At 34.2% G+C, this 12765-nt stretch overlaps 1 protein-coding gene across 1 annotated transcript in view; it reads left to right on the top strand.

Annotated features, from left to right (window-relative positions):
* LOC145300187 (uncharacterized) overlaps positions 1–12765 on the top strand; it is a 29292-nt gene that overhangs the window by 8603 nt on the left and 7924 nt on the right. The window contains exons 3-5 of the mRNA XM_080144463.1: positions 6577–6696; positions 9491–9837; positions 11481–11545. Coding sequence (XP_080000589.1) covers positions 6577–6696; positions 9491–9837; positions 11481–11545 — 532 coding nt within the window. The remainder of the gene's footprint in view (positions 1–6576; positions 6697–9490; positions 9838–11480; positions 11546–12765) is intronic.

The raw sequence follows: 12765 nt of genomic DNA, 5'->3' as shown, positions 1-12765 counted from the left end.
CGCACAGAAGACTTATTGGCCTGTACTGAGAGGGGGATGACCAATCACCTGCATTCTTAAATATGGGATATACTGATGAGATTTTCCAGGGTGATGGGAAGCTAGTCTCCTTAAGACAACATTTAAATAGTTTTGTAAGTATGGGAGCTAGTTTTGGTTGAAGTTTTTTAAGTACTATAATTGGAATACCGTCAGGGCCTGTTGCTTTACTGGAATCAAGGTTTTTGATTAGCTTGGCAACATCACGTACAGATATATGTATATCACATAGTGTGTTTTCTGATACAGGAGGAAATATTGGGGGTTGGCGGCCTTGGTCGCAAAGGGTAGAATTTGCTGCAAAGTTCTTGGCGTAGAGTTTGGCTTTGTCTGATGCTGACAAGATTACCTCCGGTCCATTGATGATAGTTGGGATAGAGCACACGCTTCTGTTCAGGATTCTGTTTGCTATTTGCCAAAACTGGTGGGAACCATGCCGCTGCTCAGCTACTTTGGACTTTACGAACTGAGCATACAAATCTCTTGCATTTTTATTACTTTCTTACAATGGTTGCTGGCAGTCCTGAAAGTGGCTTTAGTTTCCATACATCTATTATGTTGGAAGCAGTGGAAAAAGTGATTTCTATGCGCAATGGCAGCAGCACATTCTGGAGAGAACCATGGCTAGCTGTTAGGTTTTTGCTGGAACTTTTGCGAGGGTATGAAACAGTCTATACCTACAATTAACCATTCTGTCAGGTCTGATACTATAGAGGATACATCCTTTTTAAACATGGAACGCAGAGGTAGATCCGATATAAATGTACGGAAACTATCCCAGTCAGCCTTAGTGTATCGATATACTGTACGATGGAGAGGTACGTCTGGGGACTTATTATATTTCATTTTTATTTTAATTGATACAACAGTGGTCGGAAGATAGATCCAAGAGGAGACAGAACAGAAACTGAACAAAGTTCAGGGCAAGTTGTGAGAAAAAGGTCTTGTAGACTCGCATACTGGCTGTCATTGTCGGGCACACGGGTGGGTTCGTGAACAATCTGAGTGAGGTCATAAGCAAAGGAGAAATCATGACGGAACATCCCCTCATCATCGGTCTTGTTTGAGTGGGTCAACCATTCCACGTTGTGAACATTGAAGTCTCCACATACGTGAATGTTAGTTGAATAATAAGCAGATAGGACTTGGTCAATTTTCTCAGATATGCTTTTAAATATAGTAACTCCGCTGTTGGGGGAGGGGGGGCGATAGAGTAAATATAAATGCTGTAGTGTGAGCTAATGCAACCCGGGAGCACATATAGGGTAAGTTAGGATCTTCCCTGGAGATGTCCCTACCACATGGAAATCCATCTTTAATATAGGCATATATTCCATACCCATGGCAATCTTGATTTAGAAGTTAAAATATCCTTTAATTGCGAACTCTTCTAGGGAAATAGCTTGTTCAATGCCAGTTCCGCTTAAAAATAAAAGGTCTGGTTTAGTCTCCTGTAATTGGGTTTCAACCTCTGGAAGGTTAGAACGTAGACCCCTTCTGTTGGAGAAGGAGACATGGAAGTAGGGGTCTACGTTGAAAGTTGGAGAACCGGGTTTAATCGTGTATTTTTTCTTGAAACTTGTCATGATGGAATTTGTGGACTAGGTTGTCAGATTTGCTTAGAGCAGGACAGAGAGGGGAAACTAAGAGAGAAAAAGAAACGAAGAATTTTTTTTTTTTTTTTAACATAAGGTAAAGCCCTAACAATTACCCACTAATATGGCATCGAGAGGCCCCACCAGAAGCTACTGCATGGTCCAGAATCCATTCACCAAATGGCAATACAGCAGCCCCAGTACTTTGCACCTGCTGATAGGACAGCCTCCTTAGTGGTTAATCCAAGGTTCGAGTCCCTGACTATCAGGCGGATAACGTCAGCCCAGATAAAACGTTTACCTCCAGCACCCTTACTAGTGACATGGCTACAAGGATAGACGTAGAAACAGAAAATTTCCACCATCTCTGCCAACTGTTCGCACAAAATACTGCCAACCTAGAAAACAGCTTTTTATTCTTCCTTTGTCAGAAAAATCACTCATTAAAAAATGAGGACTGAGGGACAAATAAGGAGAAGCGAGAGTAATGGGAGCTGCCAATAATGCATCCACAATGCGTTTTCTACTCTCCATTTTAAAAAAAAAAAAAAAAAAAAAAAAAAAAAAATTATACTTAAAAGTCCAACGGACGTGTGTAAAATGTTTTTGACTCCTAATGGGGGTATGAGACGAATGGATTCGCCAATCATTTTTTTAACCACCGACTGTGCTAAACAATCACTGAAAATGTTTCAAAATTATTATAAATTTTCGACTTTTGGATTCAATCAGTTCGCCGTTAACTACGCCACGGACTGCATTTGATTCTTGGTCGTCATCTTGGTTACTGATCTGAACTACGCCGCCATCTTTGTTCAACACAATGTCTCAAAACTTAACAGGTTATGCGCCCAGCCACAGTCTTTTCTTTGACGGATCAGAAGCTAAATTCAAATTGTGGCAGGTAAAATTCCTGGGATATCTAAGGATTCGAAAACTAGTCATACAATCTCCAACAGAGAATCCAAACGACCCCAAATTTCTCAAAGAACGCAACTGTTTTTGCAGAACTGATTCAATGTTTAGACAATAGAAGTCTCTTTAATTATAAGATACGCGTTGGATGATGGAAGGAAAACAGTGAACATATTAAGAGAACATTATTTATCAAAAGGAAAACCGAAAATTATATCCCTATATACGTATATCTGAAACGTAACGAGGATGAAACGATTACTGACTACGTTATAAGGGCAGAAACAACCGCCCATGCCTTAAAACTCTCAAGTGAAATAGTAAGCGATAGCTTGTTGATATCAATGACCCTCAAGGGACTTCCAGCCGATTTTAAACCATTTACAACTGTTATAACTCTGAAAGACAAACCCATAAATTTCAGCGAATTTAAAGTGGCATTGCGCAGTTACGAAGAGACTAATCATATGCTCGTGGACAATAATAACTCCAGCAATATTATGAAGTTCAAAAATGCTTCTCGAAAGCAGACACCACCAAATTATGCACCTCACCGCAATGTCTCTTTACTTACTGAATTTACTAGTAAAGACTTTGAACTTCTATTAATTAACCACCGTATTAAACACAAGAAATCAGCGCCGTATTTCCCCTTCCAAAATGGCACCGCTGAAAGGGCATGGCGAACCCTTTTTGAGATGACAAGATGCCTACTTATCGAATCGAAATTAGCGCATAGTTTATAGACATACGCTTTAATGGCAGCAGCATATATCAGAAATAAGAGGCTAGGCAAAACGCTGTATGAAGCGTTTTGCGGTGTAAAACCTAAAATAAACAGAATGCATCTATTTGGTTTGCATTTATAGAAAACAGCAGAAAACTAAATACTAAAAGCGAAAAAGGTACTTTCGTAGGTTACGATAAAAATAGTCCGACATACTTAATCTACTTCCCAACTCAAAAGGCCATAAAAAGGGTTAGATGTGTAAAATTCAATGATACATTAAATTTAAAAAATAGCGATCCAGTGAATGAAAAACGTGAAATATTACCTAGCATCTTAATTGATCACAATGAAAATATTAATAACGACGACAATTACAGTAGAACTTCTGACAAAAATATTAACCAGACACGTCGATGCTCAATAAGGGAGCGAAAAAGGCCAGACAAATTGAAAAGAGAAGATTACGCCGTGGATTACTGTTATTCGTTGAACAGCACACCGGAAAGTTATAATGAGGCGATTAATTCAGAAAATCACCAAGAATGGGAACAAGCTATGGTATCCAAATTGAAAGCTTTATCTGAAAATAACACATACGAAATAGTGGCAAAACCAATAGATAAAAATATAATTTCTTCACGCTGGGTTTTTTCCAAAAAAATCACAGCTTCTGGCAGTGAAACTTTTAAAGCAAGATTTGTGGCAAAAGGTTTTTCACAAATTTCTGGAGTGGAATATTTTGCAACATTTTCACCAACGACAAATTTAATGACAACTAGAATTTTATTACAACTTGCTGCTCAATACAATTTAAAAATACATCAAATGGATGTAAAAAATGCTTATTTAAATGCTCCGATCGACTGAAATCTACATTTACCCTCCAATGGGATTTAAAATGAAAAATAAAAATTGGGTGTGGAAATTAAATAAATCGTTATATGGACTAAAACAAATTACAAAACCACTATTCACCCATGCATGAGGATTGTTGCTATTTGTTGGCTGGTGTATCTAACCATGAGTCTCTGACGGGGTCAAAAAAAAAAGTGTTTCCAACATAATACGTCCTGCACTATCAACTAAATTCTAACCTCTGTTCCATCGTCACAATGTTGCATCTTTGTGTCCGTTTTATAAGTATTTTAATGGAAAGTACTCTAACAAACTTGTAGCGTTTGTGCATCCTTGACATAAATACTCCTGATTAATCTAACAAACTTGTAGCGTTTGTGCATCCTTGACATAAATACTCCTGATTAATCCAACAAACTTGTAGCGTTTGTGCATCCTTGACATAAAAATACTCCTGATTAATCCTTGACATAAATACTCCTGATTAATCCAACAAACTTGTAGCGTTTGTGCATCCTTGACATAAATACTCCTGATTAATCCAACAAACTTGTAGCGTTTGTGCATCCTTGACATAAAAATACTCCTGATTAATCCTTGACATAAATACTCCTGATTAATCCAACAAACTTGTAGCGTTTGTGCATCCTTGACATAAAAATACTCCTGATTAATCCTTGACATAAATACTCCTGATTAATCCTTGACATAAATACTCCTGATTAATCCTTGACATAAATACTTCTGATTAATCCTTGACATGAATACTCCTGATTAATCCTTGACATGAATACTCCTGATTAATCCTTGACATGAATACTCCTGATTAATCCTTTACATGAATACTCCTGATTAATCCTTTACATGAATACTCCTGATTAATCCTTGACGTAAATACTCCTGATTAATCCTTGACGTAAATACTCCTGATTAATCCTTGACGTAAATACTCCTGATTAATCCTTGACGTAAATACTCCTGATTAATCCTTGACGTAAATACTCCTGATTAATCCTTGATGTAAATACTCCTGATTAATCCAACAAACCGCAAAATCCCATCCCTTTACTGTAGATATCCCTATATGCTGGGGCCCTGTCGGTGGGGCATTAGAATATGCCGACTGCCTCCTTGCAGAGGGTAAAAGTCCCTCAATGGGAGTCCTGGATATGACCTTAAACTATATCAAGTGGTGAGGCCACAGCTTGTAGGCTTTGGGGAGTGTGGAGCCACCCTTTAATTACCATTGCTCCCAGGTCGACGCTGACCCGGTGTGGTAGTACCTGTTAGGGTCCCAACTATGGGTTGAATAGAAACCGACGTGAAAACAACAAATATATTCTATTAAAAAAATTTTCCTTCAAAATCTTTGGATTCAGCATTAAATAACCCGAAAAGGGTGTATATGCCGTAAAACAAAACCAACCAACCAACCTATATGCTGGAAAGCTTTCTTCCTGAAAACTGTTAGACTTTGGAATTCCCTTCTGGTTTCCTGCTTCCCTGACTGTACTGACATGCATAAGTTTGTAATGTGAATGGACATCTTGTTGCTCAACTCCCTACATAGTGCCTCTGTATATATGGTTCCAAATAATAGCCTTTTACATCCAAGCGACACATTATGCCTTGTTTGGGGTGAATAAGAGGGAAAAAAAAAAATTTATACCAATTTTTTTTTTATTCTGAGACTTTGTTGTATACATACAAATTTTTCAAACAAGACTTATTTGGTGGTATTAACCTCGACAGGTCGGCCCCTCATGGAGAGAGTAAAGTATACATTTGGTGTTGTTGACAGTTATAAAATTTGAATCTGCTATGTCTGCATGGTTGACACAAATTTTAAATAGAAAAAAACTTTGAAAAGGATGTATGCCACCAAAAGTCTCTGAATAAAAATAATTTTAAAGCATGGTTTTATTCATTTAATAAAAAATTATAACATTTGGTGTGCTAAAGTTTTCTATTAACTTTACAAAATAATATTTTCAATGATGTGATTAAAGTCCTTTTTTTTTATTTTATTTTATTTTATTTTATTTTTTTTTTTTATTGCTTCTGATTATTTGAGGTTATTTTGATTTAGGATGGTTACAAATAAGTATCTCCCCTGGTATTTTTCTTGGTTTGTTTATGTCATCTGTTTAAACATTGCTACCTGGAAGGAGTCTTCTCTATAATTTTTAATGTTTCCTGTTATTGTTTTACTGAAACGCTTTTTTTTTTTTTTGCTTTTTTTTTTTATTATAGAAAAGTTTTGGATTAATGCACAACCTATTTTACAGTAAATAATTTGGGTGATTACAGTGGCTCTCTATCATATGTTAAACAATTTTAAACTAGGAAAGAAACTCCATGTTTCATGTCTTACTGCATGTTGTATATATATATATATATTATATTTACTGTGTGGTATACATATATTTTCATTGTTTCTAGTTAACTGCTGAAGGCTGTGTATTAAATCCTGGGGACAAAGTAAATTTTGGACATTTAAATGGTTTCAATATTAAACCTGGAACTTTATCAAAACAACCCAAGTCTGCATTTCGGTTCACTGTAAGTATATATGCTTTTTTAGTTTTGAAGTTGTTTCAAATTACTTTTGGCTAGTTTGTCTTCCTGATATAAAATATTTAGATTAAATCACAATTGTGGAAAAAGTAAAACTGACAAAACATCAATAGCATAGCACATTTTAAAATGAAATTTTAATAAATTCAGAAATAGAAGGGAAGTTGTCAAGGGGACATTTTGAGGAATTATCAGAAAAACGCTCTGTATTACTGTCTTCTGTCAAAACCATATCATTACTTTTATTGATGTATTATTGTACTGTTTTGTTTTTTTAATATTCAATTCAAGGAAAGAGTTAGTATAGTATTTTTCGTAGTCATGATACCAACTTCCCAGGCTTTACCTCCTTTTCTGGTATTACCAGACTAGGCTGTCAGAGTATATCAGTTTCCAAACTTAATTGCACCAAACATTTTCTTTTCTCTTTGCAAAACTCAATCAAGTTCTGCAAAGTAAAAATCAAAAACAATTTTCTTCTACAAAACAACCAAACTAAACACCATGAATAAATATTTGAAGTTATAAAATACTTGAAGCATAAAACCCGTTTCCAAAATTACTGGATTCGGTATTAAATAATCTGAAAATGGTCGATATGCTATCAAACCATTACTTGCGCCTTTTTTTTAGCGTACATCAAGTAATTGTCATAATCGGTTGTTCAGTAGTTTCCAACACTTACATTTTATATAAACTAGTGAAAATAGTCGATCAGAGAGGAAAGGTATAAATGTTCTGTGCACTTTTTTTTTTTTTTTTTTTTTATCTGAAGATAGTTTAGAGAGATCCATCTAGAGAAACAAACTAACAAAGGCCTTTAATAAAATGAAGAAAAAATGGTGCAACTACGCGACTATAATAACAAAATGCAAAATCTTTTATATTGTGGTTTGCTTTTTTTTAGTATGAGTTACTTCCCTTGTTATTTCACATTTTCTCAAAAAAAATATGGCAAATGTTTTTATGATAAAGATTGAAAACGTGTTTTTGGGTTTGTTTTTTTTTTTTTTAATAAAGTAATATTTAAATACTTCTGACATGCCAATTAAGTAGATATTGCCTTTAGTTAAAATTGATACAAAAATTCAGATACTATATATTATATATTACTATACCCCCCCCCCAAAAAAAAATTTGCTATTGTGTAGTTGCACCGAAAAAATTGGTGCTTCTATATTATTAGTCACGATTGAAATCACATTACAAGTAAAACCGCTTTGATATCTTTACATCCCATTCGTAAATAAGTATCGTCACCAAAAATTAGAAAAAAATGTTCAAGCAGAAGATGGCATAGAATTTCATATTAAAAATAAACGTCTTATGCATTCTTTTCATCTGTCATTGATAAGTGCGGAAGTACCAGAAGTTGTCATAAAGCAGGAGAGATAAGTCATTCATTTAATCAAGTAAAAATTAACATATGATAAAAATGCAATTTACGATAAAATTGATTTTTCTTTGTAATTAATCTTTTGCTCTAATTTTTGATAAGGGTACTCATTTCAGCATGACATGTAAAGACATCAAAGTGTTTTTACTTAAAATGCAATTTTCAATCATGATACAATTTGAGGGTTTTTTTTTTTGTTTTTTTTTTTTTTCAAAGTCACTACTTATCAAGGCCCGGAGGCCACTTGAGGATGAAGGTTAACGAGTGTACAGTAATCAATGGGACAATATCGTAGTAATTGTTGGAAGTGGAAATTTGGTAAATGGGATTAAGGGACAGCTCAAGAACTTGTTTACGTTGCTTGAAAACAACCATGTTGTAGTCGTCTGAAAAGCAGGGAAACGAGTTTCACAGGTGTGCAGTTCTAAGAAAGAAGCTTTGTTCATTGAATCTGTTTAGTTTTAGGCACAGATAAAGAATAGAGGAAATTATTGATAGTGATTTCGGCTAGACGAGTGTTTTTTGTGAAAGTTTGGTCGGGGAGGGGCATAGATTGGAGCTCAGACGGACACTTGCCATGAAAATAACGATAAAGCAGAGACAGGCTCGCAATGTCTCTTTTGTGGGGGGAAAAAAATTGCAGAGAAGAGAAAAGGGCATCCCCCACTAGACTACAGTCTACTTTGAACACTGTCAAGGCAGGATAAGGTCTTCCTAGCAGTCCTGCCCAGATGTGACAGCAATACTCCATCCTTGGACATACTTGGCTCTTATACAGGTAGAGAATTGCATCAGCGTGTGCTTCTATAGTAGAAACACTCCAAATTTTATTTTAATTATCAAAAATACAAATTCACACAAAAATAAAACTTTCTCTTTGTATTTTGAAAAATTGCTGCACAGTCTTAATCATACTAGACTTTGTTTAATAAAAGGTTTTTCAAAGATTGACCTTATTTTCACAAAAATCATTAATCTGCTTTGAATGCCAGTTTGCATCTTTATATAAACACATGATTGATAGCTGTACTGGCAGACTAAAATTGTCTACCTTTTTTTAGTAAACTCTGAAATGTAAACAAACTGCATTTTTCTCTTAAACTGTTGCTATCAGATCAGGCTGTCTGAAGATACTGGCTTCCTCACCTAAAATGCACCAAACATTGATGTCGTTTATTTTCCTTTTCCTTTGCAAAACTCAATCATGTTCTGCTAAATCAAAAACAAAAACAATTTTCCTGTACAAAACAATCAAATCAAACTCCATAAATATTTGAACATAAGAACTGGAGGTATAAAATCTTTGTTATTCCAGCATGAAATAAAGACTATTTAAGAATGGTGAGAAGACCAATGTTGAATGCGAGTGTTTTGTTTTTTCAGTTTGAATTTGTGACGGAAAATGAATGTTCCACCCCTCCTAAGACCGATACGAAAAAGTACGTTTGGAAGAGTCCATGCTGCAAGAGTGGATATGAATGCAGTAGTAAGAAGAAACGGAAGAAGAAACCTGTGATGATGAAAACCCTTTTTTCTTATTTTCAACCCAAATCCGAACAGAATTCTCTCAAAGAAATAAAAGAAGTTAATAACAAGCAAGACTCGGAAACACACCCGGATGATGATGACGATTCACCTTTTGTTTGTTATGCATTTGATGAAGCTAGCCATAAAATTCGACGACTTTCTCCGCCCAATGATGAAAATGATTTTCGAACCAACAGACACATGTAAGTTTTTTTGCTCGTTTTGTTTTTTTTCTTCCTCTCTCTCCCATATTCTTTTTAGTTGACCTGTCTAAGAAACAATTTAAAAAAAATTTTTTTTTTTTTTTTCCTTTTTTAAAGCAATCGATGCAATTTAATAATTCATTAAAATGTAACGTATTCCATCTTCGCCCATAGAGAGTTACTTCTCTTTAATTGGAACGTAAACATGGGGGAGGGGGGGGGTAGTTCCAAAGAGGAAATGCAAAACAGAATGTAAGTAGATATGACATGTCCAAGCAACCAGTAAATCTATTAATAATGAAGATTTGATATCGGAAGCCAAATTAAACTATTACTTCTACTAATGTACTATTTTTGCTTAATTCAGTTTAGTATTCTATTTCAAATTAATGTATTATCTTTGAATAATCAGTTCAAGGTAGAGTGTATGTTTTGTTGCCATGAGTTCATCCTCTCCGACGTTACCTCTCTTTGGGGAGACATAGTGTATCTGTTCTGTGGTCTTGATACAATTCTTCCAGAGATTACCTTCTCCTTGCAATCATTTGATTCATATTTTGTGCTGGCAATATTCACAATTTCTTAATTCAAACATTATTTTGTGCAATATTGTTTCACTTATTTTACAGCAATATGATTTTAAGGCTATCTAATGCCAGAACACAAACCTATCATAAACTATTGAATACAGGTTGAAACTTTATTCCTTTCCTAACCAGGTTCATGTATAGAAAATGGATTTGAATGCAGCATAAACTGCAATAAAATATTTATTTGACCAATCATGCAGACTCATATAAAATTCAAGACAATTGAAATTTAGTCAAATTGTAATCATTTATTTGTAATATGGGGTAATTGTTTTACTCCATGGATTGCCTGACCTTTTTTTTTTTTTTTTTGTCAACAGAAGCGACTATTCGTCTTAGTCATTGATACTAATAGTTATAGAGATTTTTTTTTTTTCCTCTTTGTGGCTGGAATAATAAAACCAATTAAAAAGAACAACAAATAACTCCATTATTTGCTCTGTGATTTGATTTACTTTGTATAGTAATTTATAGCAACTATGTTCTAATTAATTACATCCTTCCCCGTCCTAACAGGGATCGGAGATTCAAAAACATGAACACCCAATTTCTCAGAGGCAGAAACTAGCTTTTCTATTATGTACTTCCTTCATAACTTCACATCCTGTCACATAGTTTTAATTCTAAACTTTTTGTGGCATAGTGTGATAGATTTTGTCAATCTTCAGATTGCCCATTGTTGTCTTTGTTAAAGAAACAATTTCAAGAAGTGAATTGAAAAGGACAAATATCTCCATTATTTGCTGTGATTTAGTTTTATTTTGCACAGTAATCTTTACAGTAATTCAAATTGAGATGAACTGCATGTTCTCCTTCCAATCCCTGCTGAGTGGTTGAAACCTCAAAAATAGGATCCTCTCAATTTGATGTCAAACTCCCTAGAGGCATGAACTCTACCTTTTCAGCCCAGTACTTCCTCTCTTCACACAACTATCGGTACGCTTCAGTTAACTCTAATGACCTCTTAATAGAAAATCTCATTTTCCTGCTGACTAACATTGCATGAATAATACTGTTTGTACACTATTTTTATATAAAATATTTGTTTTTCAGAAGCAGAAATTTTCTTCCAGATTCCAAAATTGAAAACGAATCTAATGACAGTGAAGAAAGCGATGGTTAGTTTTTTTTATTTTTTTTCTATCTCTATCTATCTCTATCTATATATCTATCTATCTCTATCTATATATCTATCTATCTCTATCTATATATCTATCTATCTCTATCTATATATCTATCTATCTCTATCTATATATCTATCTATCTCTATCTATATATCTATCTATCTCTATCTATATATCTATCTATCTCTATCTATATATCTATCTATCTATCTCTATCTATCTATCTATCTCTATCTATCTATCTATCTCTATCTATCTATCTATCTCTATCTATCTATCTATCTCTATCTCTCTATCTATCTCTATCTCTCTATCTATCTCTATCTCTCTATCTATCTCTATCTATCTATCTCTATCTATCTATCTATCTCTATCTATCTATCTCTATCTATCTATCTATCTATCTATCTCTATCTATCTATCTATATCTATCTATCTATCTATCTATCTATCTCTATCTATCTATCTCTATCTATCTATCTCTATCTATCTCTATCTATCTATCTATCTCTATCTATCTATCTATCTCTATCTATCTCTCTCTATCTATATGTCTCTCTATCTCTCTCTATCTATATGTCTCTCTATCTCTCTCTATCTATATGTCTCTCTATCTCTCTCTATCTATATGTCTCTCTATCTCTCTCTATCTATATGTCTCTCTATCTCTCTCTATCTATATGTCTCTCTATCTCTCTCTATCTATATGTCTCTCTATCTCTCTCTATCTATATCTCTCTCTATCTCTCTCTATCTATATCTCTCTATCTATATCTCTCTCTATCTCTCTCTATCTATATCTCTATCTATCGATCTCTATCTATCTATCGATCTCTATCTATCTATCGATCTCTATCTATCTATCGATCTCTATCTATCTATCTCTCTATCTATCTATCTATCAATCTCTATCTATCTATCTATCAATCTCTATCTATCTATCTATCAATCTCTATCTATCTATCTATCAATCTCTATCTATCTATCTATCAATCTCTATCTATCTATCTATCAATCTCTATCTATCTATCTATCAATCTCTATCTATCTATCTATCAATCTCTATCTATCTATCTATCAATCTCTATCTATCTATCTATCAATCTCTATCTATCTATCTATCAATCTCTATCTATCTATCTATCAATCTCTATCTATCTATCTATCAATCTCTATCTATCTATCTATCAATCTCTATCTATCTATCTATCAAT

This window comes from Euprymna scolopes, chromosome 2, assembly GCF_053919585.1.
Source record: "Euprymna scolopes isolate OS-2025 chromosome 2, ASM5391958v1, whole genome shotgun sequence".
Lineage (NCBI taxonomy): Eukaryota > Metazoa > Mollusca > Cephalopoda > Sepiida > Sepiolidae > Euprymna > Euprymna scolopes.
Note: the sequence above shows the minus strand (reverse complement) of the source record. Positions and strands in the feature narration are given on the sequence as shown.